The sequence below is a fragment of the Staurois parvus genome, unplaced genomic scaffold, assembly GCF_062004578.1.
Source record: "Staurois parvus isolate SC_StPar_1 unplaced genomic scaffold, SC_StPar_1.0 ptg000691l, whole genome shotgun sequence".
NCBI classification, from domain to species: Eukaryota; Metazoa; Chordata; class Amphibia; order Anura; family Ranidae; genus Staurois; species Staurois parvus.
Window position 1 is genome coordinate 406,585 of NW_028318487.1, and position 25,512 is coordinate 432,096.

The 25,512-nt window shown below is 45.9% G+C and overlaps 1 protein-coding gene across 1 annotated transcript in view; it reads right to left on the reverse strand.

Annotated features, from left to right (window-relative positions):
- Positions 1 to 2,925: 2,925 nt before the first annotated feature.
- Positions 2,926 to 25,512, reverse strand: part of SYTL4 (synaptotagmin like 4) — a 114,404-nt gene continuing 91,817 nt past the window's right edge. Inside the window, exons 11-17 of the mRNA XM_089652721.1 lie at positions 24,244 to 24,422; positions 22,232 to 22,334; positions 21,949 to 22,110; positions 14,264 to 14,363; positions 11,099 to 11,198; positions 5,449 to 5,657; positions 2,926 to 3,326 (exon numbers count right to left, since the gene is read on the reverse strand). Coding sequence (XP_089508847.1) covers positions 3,187 to 3,326; positions 5,449 to 5,657; positions 11,099 to 11,198; positions 14,264 to 14,363; positions 21,949 to 22,110; positions 22,232 to 22,334; positions 24,244 to 24,422 — 993 coding nt within the window. The 3' untranslated portion in view covers positions 2,926 to 3,186. The remainder of the gene's footprint in view (positions 3,327 to 5,448; positions 5,658 to 11,098; positions 11,199 to 14,263; positions 14,364 to 21,948; positions 22,111 to 22,231; positions 22,335 to 24,243; positions 24,423 to 25,512) is intronic.

Below are 25,512 nucleotides of genomic sequence, written 5' to 3' on the forward strand. Positions count from 1 at the left end.
ACAACTGGATCAATACAGCCACACATAAAAGTCAATAAATGCAAAATAAAGAACAAAACGTCTGTAAAAGAAATGTGTTCTGTGTAGGAATTCAAAATTAGAAGTGTGAATTCCACGTCACAAAAGTCTTCGCCACCACACAGGCACACTGAGAGGCTTACCAAGAATGCACGATTCTCGAATTATATAGAAGTCATATAAAACTTTATACAACTACCCTTGATATCACACCAGGTCACCAGCACTCCTTGAACACATGGATATCTCAGAAAGGGCATCTCCTCCCAGGATATTCTCCAGTTCTTAGTCTATGCATGCAGGTATGTTAAAAAAAGAATAGAGACCAAGCGCTCCACATACCATCAAATCCAACGTAATATGTAATACAATAGCAGAAATGCGCTTACAAACAATGAGGGCAAAACAGTGCTGTCTGTAAACTAAAGATAGTGTACAAACACTGCACTTCTGAGGTCACTTCCGGTATACATGATGATGTCACAACAAATTCCTCCCGACACGTTTCATCACAGATGACATTTTTTATGATTGAGCAAAGCCTGCCGTGACATCATCACGCATACTGGAAGTGCTGTGTTTCTACACAATCATTGGGTTACGTACATCACCGTTTTACTCTCTTTGTAGGTGCATTTCTGCTTTTTTAATGAACTATACGTTGGATTTTTTGCTAATGTACAATATATTTAAATAGCAGAAATGCACTTACAGAGTAAAACGGCGCTGTATGTCACCCAAAGATCATGTGGAAACACCTCACTTCCAGTATATGTGATGACATCACAACAGACTCCGCTCAATGTGTTTAATCACTGAAGATGTCATCTATGATGAAACGCATTGGAGGAAGCCTGTTGTAACCTCATCACGTATACTGGAAGTGACCTCAAAAGTGCAGTGTTTGTACACAATCTTTGGTTTACATACAGCGCTGTTTTACTTTCTTTATTTGTAAGTGCATTTCTGCTATTCTAATAAATTATACTTTTATGGTATGTGGAGCACTTAGTCCATGTATACAGGTATGATAAAAAAGAACAGAGACCAAGAACTGGAGAAGATCCTGGGAGGAAATACCCTTTCTGAGATATCCATGTCTTCAAGGAGTGCCAGATGACCTGGTGTGATGTTTAGGGTAGTTGTATAAAGATTTATACCATAAAATACAAAGTATAATTTATTAAAATAGCAGAAATGCACTTACAAACAAAGAAAGTAAAACAGTGCTGTATGTAAACCAAAGATCGTGTAGAAACACTGCACTTCTAGGATCACTTCCAGTATATGTGATGAGGTTACAACAGGTTCCTCCAATGCGTTTCATCATAGGTGACATCTTCAGTGATGAAACGCATCGAGCGGAGTCTGTTGTGATGTCATAATTTATTAAAGTGAGGTGTTTCTACGTGATCTTGGGTGACATACAGCGCTGTTTTACTCTATAAGTGCATTTCTGATATTTAAATATATTATACATTAGGAAAAAATCCAACGTATAATTTATTAAAATAGCAGAAATGCACTTACAAAGAGTGAAACAGTGATGTACGTAACCCAATGATTGTGTAGAAACACAGCACTTCCAGTATGCGTGATGATGTCACAGCAGGCTCTGCGCAATCATAAAATATGTCATCTATGATGGAACGTGTCGGTAGGAATTTGTTGTGACATCATCATGTATACTGGAAGTGACCTCAGAAGTGTAGTATTTTTACACAATCTTTGGTTTACAGACAGCACTGTTTTGCACTCATTGTTTATAAGTGCATTTCTGCTATTTTATTACATTTTACGCTGGATTTTATGGTATGTGGAGCGCTTGGTCTCTATTCTTTTTTAACATACCTGCATGCATATACTAATGCCAGCCATACATGGGTTGAAATTCAAACAATTTTTCATCCAAAAATTGGATCTAAGAATAATTGGCCTATTTTCGCTTTGTTAGTGGGTCAATGGCACCGTCCAATTTTCGTGGTTCCTCCCCTTTTCGGTGATCGGGCATGTTGGAAAATTTGTGAAAAACAGCCGATTTTCGACTCTATGATGGTCAAATCGTACAAATATGGGAATGAGCAGTGACCTGGAAGGAACAAAAGTTTCACCTGTTATATGGGGTGAACTTTATGACTTGGTCGGCCAATTTTCGATATCATTGATGGCGCCATCGGATTACCGAGGAAACGTTGTTTTCGATTTTCGGAGGAAAAATCATTCAGAATTCGACCCATGTATGGCCTGCATAAGAACTGGAGAAGATCCTGGGAGGAGATACCCTTTTGAGATATCCATGTGTTCAAGGAGTGCTGGTGACCTGGTGTGATGTTGAGAGTAGTTGTATAAAGCTTTATATGGCTTCTCTATAATAAGAGAATCCTGCATTCTTGGAGAGCCTCTCGGCGTGTCTGCATGGTGGCGGCAACACTTGTGATGTGGAACAGAGCACCTTTCTTTATGGACTTTCTGTATTCTTTATTTTGAATGTATTTACTGTTATGAGTGGATTTATTGATTTATTATTTTTTTATTGCATAGATACATGTGTGTTTGTGTAGCATCATTGGTTTGGGCAGCATATCGGTTTGATCATTTTTTTGACTATGGTAAATATTGTAGCATGCCAGCTGCTTTTTATTGGTTTGAAAACATTTAGCGTGGTTACACTTTTGAGGAACATTCATTGTTAGAACAGCTTGATCTAATATTAAAGAGTTATTATGGACACACCACTATAAAAAAAATGAAATAAAATCCCAATAAACCGCTGATATGGCAACCATTTCTAACCCATATTTAATGGTCATATATTTAGTGTTGGTTCGTGAAACATAACAAAAACAGCAGACGAGTGTGTGTATATACAGGACAGATAATAGTGACAGAGGATATGACGTCACAACGTAGAATGAACCATCTAGGAGTTTATTCCTCTAAAATCGAAGTGGCTATAGAACAGATCCAGTAGAATATTCCATACACCATCAAGTTCAATGAAACAGTGCCAATATAATTTAAAACCTCATAATAAGGAAAATAAATAATCACAAAATTTACATTATTGGTGGACTAAAAATACTCCATACTTTTTTCCTTCATTAATATACAGTTTATTGAACGTGAGCTGGCATCTGATCCAGGCTGTGCGCCCCCCAGTACAGTGGATTACTTTGACCTGGCCATGCTGGGACGGAGCTGCAAGGTTCCTTCAGCCCAGGAACCAGGATATTGTCCCATCTTCTTCCATAGGCTCAGCTCTTCTCCGGTGGAGTCCATCCAGTCTACCGGCTGTCCATTGAATACACCTAGAACAAGCCAAGCCAATGAATTTGGTAAAAATTGGTAAACCCCAGTTAGAAAACAATACCTTTCCTCCTTATTTATAACATGATTTACAGTTAAACCTGACCTCCAGCCTTCCCTTCAGTCTTTTTGTAGAGCAGGGGTGTCAAACTGCGGCCCTCCAGCGGTTTCAGAACTACAAATCCCATATGGCATTGCAGGTTAAAAGCATGACTCCCAAAGGCACAGGCATGATGGGAATTGTAGTTTCTCAACAACTGGAGGGCTGCAGTTTGACACCCGTGTTGTAGAGGCTCCTCTCCTGGACTGAAATAGCTTACTCTGATCTTACTTTACTACAAAGGTACAATGTGGCAGTCAGATTAGTGGGGGACAGGAAACTGAGGAAATGCTTCCTCCGGCCTGCAGCAGAATGAGGACATCATCTCAGGCTATGTATGCAGAAGCAGAATCCATGACTAGGATATAGCACCAGGAGGCTTTCCTACACAGCTCAGCAAAGCTGGAGGGTTGTGAGCAGGAAGTAGTGTGGTTGCTGGACAGTCCTATAGCAGCAGCGGCAATATATTGTCTAAACCATGCCAACCAAGGCCAAGTCACTGAACTTCTCAGTTTCAGTTATCAGAAAACAGCATGTGTTGCAATATTGGTCATAAAAGATTTCTTTCATTCTGTTTAGTCAAATGAGTATTACACATTTAATTGTACTACTGTATTATCCATCTGCAAACAGAAGATGGCACACTGAAGACTGTGCAACATCTTACTGAATCATTATACTATTATGCTGTGAATAGACTGTAATCTGATGTGTTATCCAGATCCACACACAACTCATTAAGTCAGATGAGGGACACCCTTCCCCTCTATTTCCATCTCATACACCATTGGAACTCTTCAGTCCATCTCACACACCATTGGGACCCTGCAGTCCATCTCACACACCATTGGGACTCTGCAGTCCATCTCACACACCATTGGGACCCTGCAGTCCATCTCACACACCATTGGGACTCTGCAGTCCATCTCACACACCATTGGGACTCTGCAGTCCATCTCACACACCATTGGGACCCTGCAGTCCATCTCACACACCACTGGGACTCTGCAGTCCATCTCACACACCACTGGGACTCTGCAGTCCATCTCACACACCACTGGGACTCTGCAGTCCATCTCACACACCACTGGGACTCTGCAGTCCATCTCACACACCACTGGGACTCTGCAGTCCATCTCACACACCACTGGGACTCTGCAGTCCATCTCACACACCACTGGGACTCTGCAGTCCATCTCACACACCACTGGGACTCTGCAGTCCATCTCACACACCACTGGGACTCTGCAGTCCATCTCACACACCACTGGGACTCTGCAGTCCATCTCACACACCACTGGGACTCTGCAGTCCATCTCACACACCACTGGGACTCTGCAGTCCATCTCACACACCACTGGGACTCTGCAGTCCATCTCACACACCACTGGGACTCTTCAGCCCATCTCACACACCACTGGGACTCTTCAGCCCATCTCACACACCACTGGGACTCTTCAGCCCATCTCACACACCACTGGGACTCTTCAGTCCATCTCACACACCACTGGGACTCTTCAGTCCATCTCACACACCACTGGGACTCTTCAGTCCATCTCACACACCACTGGGACTCTTCAGTCCATCTCACACACCACTGGGACTCTTCAGTCCATCTCACACACCACTGGGACTCTTCAGTCCATCTCACACACCACTGGGACTCTTCAGTCCATCTCACACACCACTGGGACTCTTCAGTCCATCTCACACACCACTGGGACTCTTCAGTCCATCTCACACACCACTGGGACTCTTCAGTCCATCTCACACACCACTGGGACTCTTCAGTCCATCTCACACACCACTGGGACTCTTCAGTCCATCTCACACACCACTGGGACTCTTCAGTCCATCTCATACACCATTCTGACTCTTCAGTCCATCTCACACACCACTGAGACTCTTCAGTCCATCTCATACACCATTCCGACTCTTCAGTCCATCTCGTACACCATTGGAACTCTTCAGTCATCAAGTCCCATGGAAAGCTGTTAGACAGTAAGACCAAAGACCCCACTCACCAGTTCCAGGACCCAGTCTTACTCCTCCCAGGAAATCATTGCTGGACAGAGGTTCTCGATCCCAGACTGTCAGTTCCAGGCATGTGTTCTGGAGATCATCAGGCTTGACGCCATTATAGACAAACGTGTGATTGTAGTGAGGATTCAGCATCTTCTTGACTACCGGTGTCTTCCTCTTGGTGTTCCGACCTTTGATTGGTAGTAAATATCTGTAGAGGAACCAAGAAAGATTTTCTTTCAGCTCAACATCAAAAGTCAATGGATTTTATAAAGAAAGTTGACCCTGTGTATAACAGTCAAAGCATATATCAACAGCACACCATGGATCTTCACGATGACATTCAAACGTTTATTAAAGTGGTCACATTACAGCTGTAAAGGTACAGTGTTTTGGGGCCTTGCAGGACCCCTTTCCAAGGAGCAGAGCCCTCTTAACCAGGGGTGGACTGACAACTCATGGGGCCCCCAGGCAATAGGCAATCATGGGGCCCCTGTGTCCTTGCCCAAACTCAAAAAAGCCTATGAAAAAGGTACCAGGGGCATCTCATGGGGCCCCCTACTGACCCCGGGACCTCGGCAGTGCCCGAGTTTCCAAATGGTCAGTCCGCCCCTGGTCCTAACCCTCTTGTATTGCACTGCATTGTTGCTGGATTGTCTCCTGTCATATTGTAAAGCGCTGAGCAAACTGTTGGCGCTATATAAATCCTGTATAATAATAATAATAACTAGGCATGTGATGAAGGGTTCCTGCATGACCCCTAAACTTTGCTCCTTTACCACAGTGATGTGATGACTTTTAATACCTTCTTTCTGGGGAAAACGTTCACATATATGAAACAAATCGGCATTTTTGCTAGAAAATTACTTAAAACATTTTCTAAAAGCAGAGGCCCTGGAAAATAAAATGGTGGCTGCTGCAATTATTTAAGTCACACGATATTAAGGAAGAATCTACACTTAAATGAATTTTCATGCATACAAACACAATTTAATGCTACATTTTTTTGGTGAAATATAAAAGATAATGTTGTGTTGTCTTTTTAAAGACACCAAACATGTCAAGATTTAAAACTGCGCATGCCTGGGAAAAATTTGACAAATTACAGTACCTAAAATTGTCCATAAGGGATGCTTTCAAAGTGAATTATGGACCTAGAATTATTGCTCTTACTCTGACATTCATGGCGATACCTCACATGTGTGGAGCAATCACCGTTTAGATATGGAACTACGCACGCATTTGCATGTATGCACGAGGGGACAGGCATGCTCTAAAATCTCTTTAAAATGTTTTTCTTTTTCTTCCACATTTTTTTTAAATTAACAAGCCCCCTTGTGATATCTTTGGGTAGGTGACAGGTACACTTTTTGGAGACATTTAGACCCCTAATGTCTCCCCTCTCCTCCAAAGCAGCTAACCAAGCACCAATCGTGTTTGCTCAGCTGCTTCCCTGGCTGTATGTCGTTCAGCAACTGCTTAATAAACATTAGGACATTATCTTAAAGTGTTCCTAAATCCCGGACCCTGCATTCACTATATCCGGTCTCCCCACACCCCGCATTCACTATATCCGGTCTCCCCGGACCCCGCATTCACTATATCTGCTCTCCCCGGACCCCGCATTCACTATATCTGCTCTCCCCGGACCCTGCATTCACTATATCTGGTCTACCCGGACCCTGCATTCACTATATCCGCTCTCCCCGGACCCTGCATTCACTATATCCGCTCTCCCCGGACCCTGCATTCACTATATCCGCTCTCCCCGGACTCTGCATTCACTATATCTGCTCTCCCCGGACCCTGCATTCACTATATCTGCTCTCCCCGGACCCTGCATTCACTATATCCGGTCTCCCCGGACCCTGCATTCACTATATCTGGTCTCCCTGGACCCTGCATTCACTATATCTGGTCTCCCAGGACCCTGCATTCACTATATCTGCTCTCCCCGGACCCTGCATTCACTATATCTGCTCTCCCCGGACCCTGCATTCACTATATCCGGTCTCCCCGGACCCCGCATTCACTATATCTGCTCTCCCCGGACCCTGCATTCACTATATCTGCTCTCCCCGGACCCTGCATTCACTATATCTGCTCTCCCCGGACCCTGCATTCACTTTATCCGGTCTCCCCGGACCCTGCATTCACTTTATCCGGTCTCCCCGGACCCCGAATTCACTATATCCGCTCTCCCTGGACCCCGAATTCACTATATCCGCTCTCCCCGGACTCTGCAGTCACTATATTTGGTCTCCCCGGACCCTGCATTCACTATATCTGGTCTCCCAGGACCCTGCATTCACTATATCCGGTCTCCCCGGACCCCGAATTCACTATATCCGGTCTCCCCGGACCCTGCATTCACTATATCCGGTCTCCCCGGACCCTGCATTCACTATATCCGCTCTCCCCAGACCCTGCATTCACTATATCCGCTCTCCCCAGACTCTGCATTCACTATATTTGGTCTCCCCGGACCCTGCATTCACTATATGCGCTCTCCCCAGACCTCGCATACACTATATGCGCTCTCCCCAGACCCTGCATTCACTATATCCGGTCTCCCCGGACCCCGCATTCACTATATCCGCTCTCCCCGGACCCTTCCTTGACTATATCTGCTCTCCCCTGACCCTGCATTCACTATATCTGGTCTCCCCAGACCCTGCATTCACTATCTCTGACACTTTGTGGGAACCAGTGACACGAATATAGTGATCAGTGCTAAAATATACAGTCACTGTACTAATGACACTGGCTCAGAAGGGGTTAAACATCTGGGGCAATCAAAGGGTTAAATGTGTGCCTAACCAGTGTTTGTGTTTGTGTGTACAGTGTGCTGCTTTCACGAAGAGATGTGCTGGATTTTAGTCCCTGCTTTGCAGGGAAACAAAGTCCCGCACATCCCCGCGGACAGGACGGAGCTCTGCATTGTATTACATATGTAGAGCTCTGTCCAGTGTGTCAGCTCGATGATCAGCAGGTGCCAGCAGTCATCCATGGGCCATCACCTGTTGATCGGGTGACTAATCACAGCAAGAGCGGCATTGCGGCAGCGTACGCGTGTGCCCTCAACCCAGAGGTGCAGAATCACGTATATATACAAGATTCTGCACAGAGCAGTGGCCCTATATCAGTAAAGCTGCTATGGGGCAGTCGGCAACTGGATAGTCTCCCTCACTTCCATGTGTGTATATTAGTGTATCCCCTTTGGTTCCTCCTGCCGACCTCTATGTCATAACTGTGTTCTGCAATGCTAAGCCCTGATTCACACCAGTGCAACTTAAGGTGTGACATAAGATTGGACTGAGGCATTATAACAAAATATCACATTTTGGGCACTAGATGGAGCTTCGGTCATACAGGATATATATAACAAATAGTTACATAGTTACATAAAAAAAAAGACAAAAGTCCATCCAGTTCAACCATTAAAAAAAAACAAAAAACAAAAGTTATAATCCTACACCCACAGTTAATCCAGAGGAAGGCAAAAAACCCAGCAAAGCATGATCCAATTTGCTCCTGCAGGGAAAAAAATTCCTTCCTGATCCCCCGAGAGGCAATCGGATATTCCCTGGATCAACTTTACCTATAAATGTTATATCCAGTTATATTCTGTGTATCCAAGAAAGAATCCACATTTTCACAGCTCTTACTGTGAAGAAACCTTTCCGTGTTTGGAGATTACATTTCTTTTCCCCCGGATGTAAAGAGCGCCCCCTTGTCCTCTGTGATGACCTCAGGGTGAATAACTACACCGAGTTGACTATATGAACCACTGATGTATTTATACATGGAGATCATATCCCCCCTTATGTATTATACATGGAGATCATATCCCCCCTTATGTATTATACATGGAGATCATATCCCCCCTTATGTATTATACATGGAGATCATATCCCCCCTTATGTATTATACATGGAGATCATATCCCCCCTTATGTATTATACATGGAGATCATATCCCCCCTTATGTATTATACTTGGTGATCATATCCCCCCTTATGTATTATACTTGGTGATCATATCCCCCCTTATGTATTATACATGGAGATCATATCCCCCCTTATGTATTATACATGGAGATCATATCCCCCCTTATGTATTATACATGGAGATCATATCCCCCCTTATGTATTATACATGGAGATCATATCCCCCCTTATGTATTATACATGGTGATCATATCCCCCTTATGTATTATACATGGAGATCATATCCCCCCTTATGTATTATACATGGAGATCATATCCCCCCTTATGTATTATACATGGAGATCATATCCTCCCTTATGTATTATACATGGAGATCATATCCCCCCTTATGTATTATACATGGAGATCATATCCCCCCTTATGTATTATACATGGAGATCATATCCCCCCTTATGTATTATACATGGAGATCATATCCTCCCTTATGTATTATACATGGAGATCATATCCCCCCTTATGTATTATACATGGAGATCATATCCCCCCTTATGTATTATACATGGAGATCATATCCCCCCCTTATGTATTATACATGGAGATCATATCCCCCCTTATGTATTATACATGGAGATCATATCCCCCCTTATGTATTATACATGGAGATCATATCCCCCCCTTATGTATTATACATGGATATCATATCCCCCCTTATGTATTATACATGGTGATCATATTCCCCTTATGTATTATACATGGAGATCATATCCCCCCTTATGTATTATACTTGGTGATCATATTCCCCCTTATGTATTATTCATGGAGATCATATCCCCCTTATGTATTATACATGGAGAACATATCCCCATTATGTATTATACATGGAGATCATATCCCCCCTTATGTATTATACGTGGAGATCATATCCCCCTTATGTATTATACATGGTGATCATATCCCCCCTTATGTATTATACATGGAGATCATATCCCTCCTTATGTATTATACATGGAGATCATATCCCCCCTTACGTATTATACACGGTGATCATATCCCCCCTTACGTATTATACACGGTGATCATATCCCCCCTTATGTATTATACATGGAGATCATATCCCCCTCTTACATATTATACATGGAGATCATATCCCCCCCTTATGTATTATACATGGAGATCATATCCCCCCTTATGTATCATACATGGAGATCATATTCACCAGGGGCGGATTGACCATTTGGAAACTCGGGCACTGCCCGAGGGCCCGGGGTCAGTAGGGGGCCCCATGAGATGCCCCTGGTACCTTTTTCATAGGCTTTTTTGAGTTTTGGCAAGGACACAGGGGCCCCATGATCCCCTATTGCCCGGGGGCCCCATGAGTTGTCAGTCCACCCCTGATATCCCCCCTTATGTATTATACATGGAGATCATATCCCCCTTATGTATTATACATGGAGATCACATCCCCCCTTATGTATTATACATGGAGATCATATCCCCCCTTATGTATTATACATGGAGATCATATCCCCCCTTATGTATTATACATGGAGATCATATCCCCCCTTATGTATTATACATGGTGATCATATCCCCCCTTATGTATTATACATGGAGATCATATCCCCCCTTAATCTCCTCTTCTCAAGAGAGAATACATTCAACAGCATCACTGGATGCCATAGATAAAGGTAATTATTTCTCACCCCTTCACAAAGCTGTCAGATGTTCCTCCCGTTTTAACTGCCGTCAGGTTTTTGGCCTCCTTAATCCAGACATGAAGATCTCCTCCTTCTTCGGCCTTACCTTGATGAAATGTAGAGATAATATACTGCTTTATAATTTATATATCCTCCGTTTCTCACTTTAAAAGCAGCAATACTTAGTTATGTAATAATACGATGCTGCGCTTATGATAGGTTGGCTGTAAGTCCGAAGGGCGCTCCCTGATGACTTCTATACGTTACAGTGTGGGGGATGATTGGACTCTACTCTCTCTTACTATCAGCACGTTCCCTATGGCTCCAAGTACTGTCCCCCCTCTTCCCTGCTGAGGAAAGTGAAAAAATACTGCCAAACCCATTTGGCTATCTTATTGGTTTTGCTATACTCAAGTATTGATGTTGGATGTAGGTGACCTCGTTCCTCGGCACGTGGCTTCTACAACCCAAAGGATCTCCACAGTCTCCTTGGCTTCACAAAGATTTTATACACCATTCTAGGCTGGTCCACCCCTCTGAAGCTACTAATGGAGTGTAAAACAAGTAACCGGCACATATAGTTTACAATGTGGGTCAATAGAACACATTGGGGTATGAAAACGGAGGTTTAAGCAGCCCGTTGTGAAGCGTGTACCTGTGAGAGATGGGACATTCTCTTACAGTGGGGGGATTTGTTTTTGGCACTCTCTCTCTATGAGCGATCTGACTCCCATAGAAATGGGAGAAGATCAGCACAGCAGAGGTCCCCAGCTAGGACACAGATACGGAAGAGGAAGAGTTAAGTGAGCGCATGCATGGAGTTAGCGCTGGGTGCGTGGCGGCATTCCATTCTGTCACTGGGAGTGAGCTGGTGGAGATACACTGAGCAGGTGAAGAGGGCATAGGCTCAGCGTGTCCCTCCTGAATGCAACAAGGGTCAATAGTGGTGTGCAACACACTACACTAGGATGTGTAAGGAGAGCGAACATGTTCAAGGTATCCAGCGTAGCCCAGAAGAACCCACTCTAGGGTAGGTCTCCTATGTGACCCACACTTGGTACCCAATGAGGAGGGGAACATAGAAGAAGAACCACCTACTAACCCTGCTCTGCCCTTTACAACAGGCAGGGTGCATTTGCATACAGACCACCCCAGGAAATATCTACATGCAGGGCCGGGACAAGGGGTGGGCTGGAGGGGCGGCTGCCCTGGGCACAATGGGAGCAGCAAGGGGAGGAGGAGAGAGCTGGGAGGAGGTGCTGGCTGTGTCCTCACTCCCCCTTCTCCTTCCTGCCAGTTCACAGACACACAGGAGCTGCACTAGCAGGAAGGATGAGAGGGAGAGAGAGCACAGCCCCCACCACAGAACGCAGGCTGCATTTGCATACAGACCACCCCAGGAAATGTCTACATACAGGGACAAGGGGTGGGCTGAAGGGGCGGCTGCCCTGGGCACAATGGTTAACTGCAGAGTTTGGGGTGCCTTCCTTCTGTTACAAGGCTAACAGGAGTAGTGACAATGACATCACTATCCCTGTCAGCCCAGCACTGGTAGCAGCAAGGGGAGGAGGAAAGAGCTGGGAGGAGGTGCAGGCTGTGTCCTCACTCCTCCTTCTCCTTCCTCCCAGTTCATAGACACACAGGAGCTGCACTAGCAGGAAGGATGAGAGGGAGAGAGAGCACAGCCCCCACCACAGAGCGCAGAAGTGAGAACCACAAGTGGAGGAGAGAGCCATCTACACAAGCATGCGCCCAATGTTAAAACTGAGCTGCACAGTTATTTTGACAAGTGAGTGACTGCTGGGCATAGGATCCCCCAAGCTTACACATCATTATTATTATTATTATTACATCGGGTTTATATAGCGCCAAAGGGTTTGCTCAGCGCTGTACAATAGAGGGGGGGGGACAATACATGGCACAGTACAACAATAACAAACAACGTATGAGGGGTAAGAGGGCCCTACTCTTTCGAGCTTACAATCTAGGAGGGAGGGGGTAGTGGTACAGTAGGAAGTGGCTGAGGGGAATGAAGTGGCTGAGGGGAGTGGAGTGGTGGGAGGAATGAGGGAGAATGGCCATTAGGTGAGGGTGGGGTAGGCTTCCCTGAAGAGATGGGTTTTGATGGAGCGCCTGAATGTGAGGAGGGAAGGCGACAGTCTGATGGATTGGGGCAGTGAGTTCCAGAGGATGGGGGAGGACCTGGAGAAGTCTTGCAGTCGTGCATGGGAGGAGGAGACCAGGGAGCAGGATAGAAGGAGGTCCTGAGAGGAGTGAAGGGTACGGGTAGGGCGGTACTTGGGGATCAGGTTGGTGAGGTAGTCAGGGGCAGTGTTGTGGACGGCTTTGTAGGTCAGGGTTAGAAGTTTAAATTTGATGCATTGGGCAATCGGGAGCCAGTGGAGGGAGAGGCAGAGGGGGGTGGCAGAGATGAAGCGGTTGGTGAGGTGGATGAGTCTAGCCGCTGAGTTCAGGATGGTCTGAAGCGGGGAGAGCCTGCACTGGGGTAGACCAGTGAGGAGGGAGTTGCAGTAGTCAAGGCGTGAGATAATCAGGGAGTGTACTAGAAGTTTGGTGGTGTCTGGGGTAAGGAAGGAGCGTATCTTGGCAATGTTGCGGAGGTGGAGCGTGCATGTGTTTGTAAGTGATTTGACGTGAGGTTGGAAGGAGAGGTTCGAGTCAAGAATGACGCCAAGGACTTTGGCTTGCGGGGCGGGAATGATGGTGGTGTTGTTGGTGATGATCAACATCATCAACAGGGGGCGCAGTTTGGCATCTTTTCCCTGGACGCTAGATGACCTTGTCCCGGCACTACCTACATGTGAAGCTGAGCCTTTCTAATTAAAAGATCTGAACTCAAATGAATGAAAGGGGAGGGCCAGGGATGATCAGGCTGGGGTGGAAAGAGCTAGATTATGCTGGATGCCCTCCAGTCAGGAAATGAGATGTGCTATATCAGACTTTCTGCAGCTTCTAATGCACATGGTGAGAAGCTCACAGTGTGCAGTGAAATCAGAGGAAGCCATTTCAGTCCAGGAGATGAGCCGGTACAACCGTGCAAGACTGAAGGTGAAGCTGGAGATCAGATTTGAACACCATTTTTCATGGACTATGCAATAACTTTAGAAATGTAAAAGAGAAATTATTTCTGGAAATAAAAGTTTCACTCACTTTTTTTTCTCTCACTTCCAATCGTGGACTTGGACGGTGGGACGTACTTTAAGGACACAACCAGTTCCCCTTTGTAGTTGGGTGCCCCATCGCCACTGCCCTGTATAGAAAAGAAGAGGTAATAAATAGATGCTACATACAGTATAAATGCCATCAGCACATCCCAATCTCCTGCCAGCCATGTAATGCAGATGTGTGGCAGGAAAGAGGGTTGCCAACACGTGGCACATATAGGGCTATGGGCAGCAGAGGTTTCTGTGTGGATACCGCATTCACAGCACACAGACTGAGCTGTCACAGACAGCTCCTGTGAAAAAAAGGGCATCCAAGAGGCGCTGGGACTTTATTTTGAGTTTAAAGGTAGTAAGGAAGGCAAAAAACACTTGAAGAGCTCAGTGGCTCAGTCTAGGCTGCTCACAATAGGCAAGGCCGCCCTACTGTGGGTACTTCATCAGGTTACCAGGAAAAAAGTGTGCACATGGAAGCAGGGCTGCTGTTAGAACCCACAGAGCCCCATACAGCCAACCTGACAGGGCCCTGCTCCCCCCCCCCAAAAAACCCCCCAACTGTTTACTATGCTTCAATCATGAATGATCACAGTGTGTGATTGGTACCGATCAATCATTGTGTTCATTCTGGAAAGGAAGGGGCTTATAAATGTGACATATTTACCAGACCCTTTTCCCACTCTCCATCCTGAAGGATCCTATTGTATACTTGCAGCTGCCGGTGGGAGGAAGAGGAGGCAAGCCAGCAGCACTGTGGGATGGGGGCACACAGGGGGGCCTGGGCAGCAGGGGAAAACACAGACCGAGCACACAGACTGAGCTGTCAAAGACAGCTCCTGTGAAAAAAAAGGGCATCCAAGAGGCGCTGGAACTTTATTTTGAGTTTAAACAAGGTAGTAAGGAAGGCAAAAACACTTGAAGAGCTCATTGGCTCAGTGTAGGCTGCTCACAATAGGCAAGGCCACCCTACTGTGGGTACTTCAGCAGGTTAACAGGAAAAAAGTGTGCACATGGAAGCAGGGCTGCTGTTAGAACCCACGGGGCCCCATACAGCCAACCTGACAGGGCCTCGCCCCCTCAAAAAAACAACTGTTTACTATGCTTCTGTTATCAATGAACACAGTGAGCGATTGGTATCGATCACCCATTGTGTTCATTCAGAAAAGGAAGGGGCTTATAAATGTGACATATTTACAGGATCCTTTTCCCACTCTCCATCCTGAAGGATCCTATTGTGTACTTGCAGCTGCCGGTGGGAAGGAGAGGAGGCAAGCCAGCAGCACTATGGCATGGGGGCACACAGAGGGCTTGGGCAGCAGGGGGAAACGTATGGTACACAGGGAGGGTTATGGGTGTGGCGAGGGGGGAGGGGGGAGTTGCTGGAACCGAAGCCCCGTTTGGCTCTCTCTACAGCAGCTGAAAGCCAGAATGAGGGAGAGGAGAAGAAACCAGATTTAAGCTGCTGAAGAAAGAGCCATACTGAGAATTGGTTTCAGTAATGCCCCCCCATGCTGTGCTGATCGCCCTCACTGCCCACATTCACTTCACCTAGTTACCTGGGCCCCCCTGCTGGGCCTGGGCCCCTTACAGGAGGAATGGTGGTACCCCCTTATCCAAGGCCCTGCATGGAAGGACTGCTAGACCAAAAGATAAGATTCCAAATTCATTGTTATGTTAAAAGACAGCCAACGCATTTCGGTGGTCAAAGGAACCCCCCTTCATCAGGGCTGCAATAAAACATAATATAATGTAAAAATAATTGTGACTAAAAAAAAATCATATTAGGCTCATGATTTTATCAGTTACAATTATTTTTACATTACATTATTTATAATAGTCCTGATGAAGGGGGAGCTCCTTTGACCTCCAAAAATGCATTGGCTGTCTTAACATAACACCAATAAATGAATTTGGACTCTTATCTTTTGGTCTGGCGCTCCTTCCATATTTGCACAACAGACAGCTCCTGGTCTGTGCTACTGATTGAGGACCAACAGTACAGTTGCAAGAAAAAGTATGTGAACCCCTTGGGATTACGTGGAGTTTTGCATGAATTGGGCATAAAATGTGCTCTGAGCATCATCTAAGTCACAACAATAGAAGAACACAGTCTGCTGAACATAATACTACACAAACATTAGATGTTGCCATGGTTTAATTGCACATAACATGTAAACATTCACAGTGCAGGGAGGAAAAAGTAGGTGAGGCCCTAGCTTAATGACTTCTCCCAGAGCTAATTGGAGCCAGGAGTGAGCCAACCTTGACTCCAATCAGTGTGATGATATTGGATGTGTTGCTGACAGCTGTCCTGCCCTTAAAAAACACACACCTGTTTTGGGTTTACTGGTTTCAAGACGCACTGTCTGATGTGAACCATGCCTCGCAGAAAAGAGCTCTCAGAAGACCTACGATCAAGAATTGTTGACTTGCATGAAGCTGGAAAGGGTTACAAAAGTATCTCCAAAAGCCTTGATGTTCATGTGTCCACGGTAAGACAGACTGTCTACAAATGGAGAAAGTTTAGCGCTGTTGCTACTCTCCCTAGGCGCGGTCGTCCTGTAAAAATGACTGCAAGAGCACAGCGCAGAATGCTGCATGAGGTAAAGAAGAATCCCAGAGTGTCAGCTAAAGACCTACAGAAATCTCTGGCACATGCTAACATTTTTGTTGACACATCTACAATAAGGAAAACATTAAACAAGAATGGAGTACATGGGAGGACACCACGGAGGAAGCCATTGCTGTCCAAAAAGAATATTGCAGCACGTTTGAAGTTTGCAAAAGAGCACCTGGATGTTCCACAGCACTACTGGCAAAATATACTGTGGACAGATGAAACCAAGATTGAGTTGTTTGGGAAGAACACACAACACTATGTGTGGAGAAAAAAAAGGCACAGCACACCAACATCAAAACCTCATCCCCACTGTGAAACATGGCGGAGGGAGCATCATGGTTTGGGGCTGCTTTGCTGCCTCAGGGCCTGGACGGATTGTTGTCATTGATGGGAAAATGAATTCCAGAGTTTATCAAGACATTTTGCAGGAAAACGTACGATCATCTGTCCGCCAACTGAAGCTCCGCAGAGGATGGGTGATGCAACAGGACAATGACCCAAAGCATACAAGTAATTCAACAAAACAATGGCTGCAACAGCACAGAATACGCCTTCTGGAGTGGCCCAGTCAGAGTCCTGACCTCAACCCCATTGAAATGCTGTGGCATGACCTTAAGAGAGTGATTCACACCAGACATCCCAAGAATATTGCTACACTGAAACCGTTTTGTGAAGAGGAGTGGTCCAAAATGACTCCAGCTCGTTGTGCAGGTCTGATCTGCAACTACAGGAAACGTTTGGTTGAGGTTATTGCTGCCAAAGGAGGGTCAACCAGTTATTAAGTCCAAAGGTTCACATACTTTTTCCTCTCTGCACTGTGAATGTCTACATGTTATGTGCAATTAAACCATGGCAACATCTAATGTTTGTGTAGTATTATGTTCAGCAGACTGTGTTCTTCTATTGTTGTGACTTAGATGACTTTCAGAGCACATTTTATGCCCAATTCATGCAAAAATTCACGTAATCCCAAGGGGTTCACATACTTTTTCTTGCAACTGTACCTGCTCTTGATTATGTGACTATTGTGTCAACCAATCACAATGGTCAAATCATAAGTCAGGCCTTCCCGCAGGCAGAAAGCTGTCATATATAGAAGCGGTAGAAATTCTACATATGGGTATACAAAACAGGACACCGAACGGGCTAACGTTTGGACGTTGGTTCAAATGCCCAAAGAAACAAAGCTTGGACTGAACTGTCAGACCATCAGCTCATCCCTATTCCAGGCCACCATTGTATTGCACCATGACTGTGTGTACCCAACTTCCTTAACTAGTTGCCGACCGCAGATAGCCGAATGATGGCTGTACTGCGGCCGGCCAGTTCTGAGTGGACGTCATATGATGTCCTCCCAGAACGTGCTCTCCTGCGCGCCCCAGGGGGCGCGCACCCGGCGATCTCCGTGATCGCTGTGTCCTACGGACACAGCTGATCACGTGATGTGGTAAAAGGCCAATGACACGCTGATCAGAGGGAAATGCAAGTGCTGGTTCTCGGCTGCACTTTCCTCACGCTGTCAGATCGCGAGGGAAGTACTGCCGAGAACCAGCAGTTGTCAGAGCGGGGATCGGCACCGATCATCAGGGCACTGATGATCAGTGCCCTGATGATCGGTGCCCAGCAGTGCCACCCGCAAGTTCCGCCCACCTGTGCCCAGCAGTGCGCCCACTAGCTCCACCCACCTGTGCCCAGCAGATCACCCACCTGTGCCCAGCAGATCACCCACCTGTGCCCAGCAGTGCACCCACCTGTGCCACTCTGCAGTGTCACACACCTGTGCCCAGAAGTGCCACCTACCTGTGCCCAGAAGTGCCACCTACCTGTGCCCACCAGTGCCACCCACCTGTGCCCACCCACCTGTGCCCACCAGTGCCACCCACCTGTGCCCACCAGTGCCACCCACCAGTGCAGCCCAGCAGTGCTGCCAGTCAGTGCCCAGCGGTTGTGCCAGTCAGTGCCGCCAGTCAGTGCCCAGCAGTGATGCCAGTCAGTGCCGTCTATCAGTACCCATCATCAGTGTCACCTATCAGTGCCGCCTATCAGTGCTGCATATTAGTGCCGCCTATCCGTGACACCTCATTAGTGCTGTCTATCAGTGCCGCCTATCCGTGCCCATCAGTGCTGCCTCATCAACGCACATCAGTGAAGGAGAAAAATTACCTGTTTGAAAAATTTTATAATAGAAACAAAGAAACTTTTTTTTTTTAATTTTTTGCACTTTTTTTATTTATAGCGCAAAAAGTAAAGCGCCCAGTGGCGATTAAATACCACCAAAAGAAAGCTCTATTTGTGAGGAAAAAATGATCAAAATTTCATATGGGTACAATGTTGCATGACCGCGCAATTGTCAATCAAAATGCGGCAGCGCTGAAAGCTGAAAATTGGTTACTATTTTACATCCCTTGACTGATGCACAAAGATCAAGTAGGCTTTGTCCCGCTTTAGGAGCCCTGAGACAACACCATTTGGGTCCTCAACCGGATCCATGCCACTAAGACCTCCAAACACATGCTCGTTTTACTCTCCATCGACATTGAAGAGGCATTTGACAGGGTTACTTAGCAATTTATGCAGGCGACCCTGGCCCACATTGGCTTGGGGCCTTCATGCTCTGTTGGATTTCTTCCCTCTATTCTCAGCCCTCAGCCTCTGAAACTAGATCAAATTTTTTTCCCATTTCCTGCGGGACATGACAGGGGTGCCCCATTTCCCCTTTCATTTTAACGTTGGAACCATTTCTTTGTACAGTCCAAGCCGAATCCATTATTGCTGGCTACCACAAATCCTCTGGAATGCACAAGGTTGCAGCCAATGCGGACGACCTGATTTTTTTTCATAACAGACCCCTCACATCTTTACCCAACCCAGTGGGCTACAAACTCAATCCAGTATTTGGGAACAAATATTACGCCAGATCTTTCTGATCTATACTCTCCGAATTACACACCACTGTTGCTTAAAATCAAGGGAGACTTGTTACACTGGCATTCACTCATGCTGATGGGGTTTGGCCATTGTAGTGCTTTAAAAAAAGATGGTGCTCCCCCACGTGCCGTACTTACTCCAAGCCCTTCCCATTCGGTTACCCACGCTATTTTTTAAGAAAGTTGGTACCATGTTCTGAGCATTTATCTGATCTCATAGAAAACCATGCCTAGCTCTGCATATCCTCTTCCTACATAAGGTATGTGGGCTGGTGGTCTTCCTTATATCTGCTCCTATTACTGAGTGGCCCATCACACACGCCTAGTCAACTGGCAGTGCAGCCAAACACTGGGTTGCCATTGAACTGGAAGACGCCCAAGGAACAGCTATGAGTTGGCCGTGGCTAGACTCCCCTGTGCCCAAGGATCTTTGTATGCACCCTACCCTTGGAAATACTTTACGGGTCTCTCAGGAATCCTCTAGCAACTCATCCATCTCTTGATCTTGCTCCCCCCATGGTCCCCATTTTGGGCAATCCAGATTTCATCCGAGGACTTCACAATAAGCATTTCCATTGCTTCAAAACCAGTGGATATACTCATCTGACAGATTTCCTGACCTCAGACGGGGGCCTAGTCTCCACTGACCTTACCCGCTTGGTAGACCCTCCTTAGATTTCTGGGCAGACCTTCAATTGCGTCATTACCTCCACACATTGTCTCGTACGCCAGATATTAATCGCTCGCTGACTGCCTTTGAGGCTTTGTGTCATAAGGGGAACAGGTTTGCCACAGTCTCTTCAGTTTACTCATCCCTCGTCCATCCAGAGGCTGACTACACCTCCCCCTTTCTTACCAAATGGGAGTCTGAGTTGGACATGTCATTCATGACTGTGCAGAAGGAAAAAATTCTACACTTTGGCCAAACATTCTCTATTGCCACCAGGGTACAGTTATAAAATCCTTACCAGGTGGTATCAGGTCACTACCGAGCTTCACCACCTCTCACCAAGGATCTCCAATCTTTGCTGGCATTGCGTCATAAAAAATTGCACTTTTCTCCATATTTTCTGGCAATGCCTGAAACTCCAGTGTTGGCAGGAGGTGACTGACATAAATAAACAACTCACCACTGTTGATTTGCAGGACAACTCAGTGGCTTGCCTGCTGCACCTGTCTGAAAGGCCCATCAAGAAATAGAAGGTCTCTCTTACAATTCAATTGCTGAACATGGCTAAGGCCTGCATCCCACTCTGTTGGAATGACATTAATCTTCCTATACTATTTCTCTGGTTCTCCAAGGTGAATGAACTCAGGGACATGGAGGACCTCTTAGTCACTTTGCGTAATGTGGAAGAGACCTTTCGGGACATGTGGAGGCTTTGGAAATACTTTGTGTATATATGGATGCCTACTTGAAAGAACGCACTCCCTCCCAGTGAGTTGCATTTTTCACTGGTGTTTCTCCTTCTCCCCCGAAGATGGTGCTCAGACCCCCTCTGTACTTCTGCTCCTTTCTCCAGCCCCTCCTTTTCATCCTACCTTTCCTTCTCCAATTCCTTGATCTTGGTCCTTTCCTCTTTCCCACTTCCTTCTCTACCCTTTCCCCCCCAGCCATCTTTCCCTCTTTGTCCCTCTTCCTCAACCCCTGTGCTCGTCATGTTCTTGCTCTATCACCAGACTGTTTCCTATATATCCTTCCTCCTAGAAGAGTTGATGGCAATGCCCCCCTTGCTGTCTCTCGGTTTGCAGTGTTCAAGATGATCACAGTCTATCCTAGCATCTACTCCATCCCTCTATACCTTCCAGTGCTCCCTATTTATGTAATCCTCCTAAATCGGTCTCATTGTTTATGACATTCCACCGACCTAGACAGTGCCATGGTCTTACATCAATGTAAATGTCCTCTACTGGCTATGGCAGTCATACCACTCTTATCTATATGATGTTTGTTTTTTTATGTGGATTTCTGGTGACCTGCACATATTTGTTACCTGTTTGCTTATATTTGTATCAAATAAAGGAATTAAAAAAAAAAAAAAAAAAAAAAAAAAACTTATCAAAACTGAAATTGTTGCCACCAAATAAATCGTTGTCACTGGTAAATGAGAGAAATGTGAGAAGAGTCACCCTGCCATGCAGAGGAAGACACTCGTCCACCGTACTGTCAAAGTTCCAGGAGTCCAAAGGCAGGTTCACCTCCCCCAGGAATGTATTCCTTCCAAAGCGGTCATGGTGCCAGACAGACAGCTGTAAGGTTCTGGAGAGCAGGACCGGCTCCGGGATAAAGTACTAGAGACAAAGAAATAAAGCCGAATATTTTTTGGCTTTTTAAAGATGACCAAAGTTCAGCTTTAAATAAAATAAATTATAGAGGATTTTTTTTTCAATGACATCAAATCATTCTACTTACCTGCAATGTTTCAGCATACAGAGGGCTAATGGTGTTACGTTTAATTGTAGTTTTGCGTTTTCCTTGACGGGACTTGTCAGGCAGGAGATAGGACTTGACGTATCTAGAAGAAGGGATTGCAGATGTAGAACTCAACACTTCCTAAATAACACAGCAAAATATATTCTCTCTACAGAATGGCAGACCACGGTTCAGACCAAGACAGAGTGACAGTTCTTTCTGGACTTCCTGCTAGGCAGTCCCCAGCACAGGTTCCTCCCTCCTCTGCACTGATTGGTTGTTAGGACAACTAATGTCGTCACATGCATGCACCACCCTCAGCATCAGAGAAGGACAAAAGTGGACTTGCAGTCTGTCCCACCTCTAGCCCTCTTCCCATAAAAAGGTACCAGGGCCCTGTGATGGGAGCACCTGATGTAAAGGGGCCCTGAGATGGGGACACCTGATGTAAGAGGGTACTGCGATGGGGACACCTGATGTAAGGGGGCACTGCGATGGAGACACCTGATGTAAAGGGGACACGGTGACTGGGACACCTGATGGGGACACGTGATAGAAGAGGACACTGTGATGGGAACACCTGATTTAAGAAGGCAGTCTGCTAGAGGCACCTGATGTAAGGGGGCACTGAAATGGGAACACTGTGATGGGGACACCTGATAGAAGGGGACACTGTGATGGGAAGACCTGTGTTTTATTAGTGCTGCACCCTCTCATTATATTATTATTTATCTTAAGGTCTTATATGGTGCCTTTGGTGCATAGCCGCTATTATATTATGTTAATTTAGCGCTCACTTATTTCTATTTTTGATTGATGTAAGAAAGCACTCTGCTGGAGGCACCTGATGTAAGGGGGCACTGCGATGGGGACACCTGATGTAAGAAGGCACTCTGCTGGAGGCACCTGATGTAAGGGGGCACTGAAATGGGAACACTGATGGGGACACGTGATAGAAGGGGACACTGAGATGGGAACACCTGATGTAAGAAGGCACTCTGCTGGAGGCACCTGATGTAAGGGGGCTCTGCGATGGGGACACCTGATGTAAGGGGACACTGCGATGGGGACACCTGATGTAAGGGGACACCGTGACGGGGACACCTGATTTAAGAAGGCAGTCTACTGGAGGTTGGAGGGGGCACTGAAATGGGAACATTGTGATGGGGACAGCTGATAGAAGGGGACACTGTGATGAGGAGGACACCTGATGTAAGAAGGCACCCTGCTGGAGGCACCTGATGTAAGGGGGCACTGCGATGGGGATACCTGATGTAAGAAGGCACTCTGCTGGAGGCACCTGATGTAAGAGGGCACTGAGATGGGGACACCTGATGTAAGGGGGACACCTTATGTAAGGTGGGCATTGTGATGGAGGCACCTAATGTAAGGGGGTATGGTGATAGGGACACTTAATGTAAGGGGACACTCTGCTCGAGGGACCTGAAGTAGGAGGCATGGTGATGTGGACACCTGATTCTGGGGGCACTCTGCTGGAGGCACCTGAAGTAAAGGGGGCACGGTGATGGGGAAACCTGATGTCAGGAGGTACTCTGCTGGAGGCACCTGAAGTAGGGGGTCACAGTGATGGGAACACCTGATATCAGGGGACAATCTGCTGGAGGCACCTTGAAGTAAGGGGGCTTGGTGATGGGGACATCTGATGCACGGGGGCATTGTGATGGGGACAATCGATGGTTCAATGGGCCTGTATTTTACTGCCTCCCAATCTTAAGTGTAAACTGTACCCTGTGTTTGTGTTTTACTGTCTCTCTACTGATGACAAGGTCAGTAGAATATATTACCCTTGAGGTAGGTATTTAGGGAATAGTAAACAGTGGAAAAATAGACACTAAGCGGTGAAACACACATCTCTGTCAATATGTTAACTGTAATCAGTCCCTTAAGTGTGGGTGTTTTTATATATATATATATATAGAGAGAGAGAGAGAGAAACACTCTGGTGTTATATGGAAAACTGAAAAAAAGAAAAGAAAAAGTAAATGGATTACGGGTTGGAGCGTCTCTTTGCGTCATCTCCGTAAGCCAGGTTGCGGCACTCCTTTACCACAATGCTGAGGATCTGCGTCTTTCCATCGTATTTCATGGAGAAGATGATTTCCCCGGTGACTATGACGTTCCCGAAGTCTCCGGCCTCGCTGTAAATACTCATCATGCTCCCCAGAGTGCTCTGTGGGAGGGAAACAGATACATCATCACCAACTTCAACAACAATTCCAACTTACTAGTTGTGGGTGGAATGGGAAGGGAATAAATCTTGATACATGACCAATGGGGGGCAGCAAGAAATATACATAATTCAGTAGAGAGGGGAAAGGTGAAAATCTCTGTTGAGGTTTTTTTTATCAATTGTCATGCGCACATACACACAGTGCCAGGACAAGGTCATCAAGAGTGCAGGGCGAGCCTGCCAAACTGCGCACCCCCCCCCAAGATATGTGAGCATTATGTGTCAGCGAAAATCCACTCCCCCCGCAAAAAAAATTGAGTACTAATCTATATGTTTACTCCCTAAGCATAAACTCCCCCTCCTCCCAGTACAAAGGTCACCCTCCTAAACCTTGTGGACGGCCTTCCCAGAAGAGTTGAAGCTGTTATAGCTGCACAGGGCGGGGCCAACTCAATATTGAACCCTACGGACTAAGACTGGGAGGCCATTAAAGTTTATGTGCGAGTAAAGACAGGCGGCCCAATACTTTTGCCAATATAGTATATATAAAAACATATATTTATTGGCTTATCCAATAAAAAGAAATATGCATCATAAAAACATGTAATATCGAAAATCCAGCAGTGGCATACAATTGTTGGATGTTATTAGTAATGTATAGCAAGTGTTTAGGATCAACGCGTTTCACTATATTTGCTTCCCCTGGATCCATGCTTGAGATGAATCACTAGAATAAATAAAAAGTACAATAATAATTATATACATCATCATAAACAAAACCTATTTAAAACATACAAATGTCCTCCCCCCAAAATTTGTTTTTGACATTTGTATATTTAAAATACATTTTGTATATGATGTATATTATTATGTTTTCCCTGACTTCGTGTATGTGTGCTCTGACAATGTATGTATATGCAGGGGTGGGCAGGAGGGGCAGCTGCCCGGAGCACTGTGGTATTATGTAAGGTGGAGGAGGGGGCACCACAAGGAGATTGGGGGGAGAAGATTTGCGTTGAGAATGTAAATTTGGGGGGTGGCAGGGCATAAGAGTTGTTCTAGGTGTGGAAATTGGGGGAGGTGTGCTAGG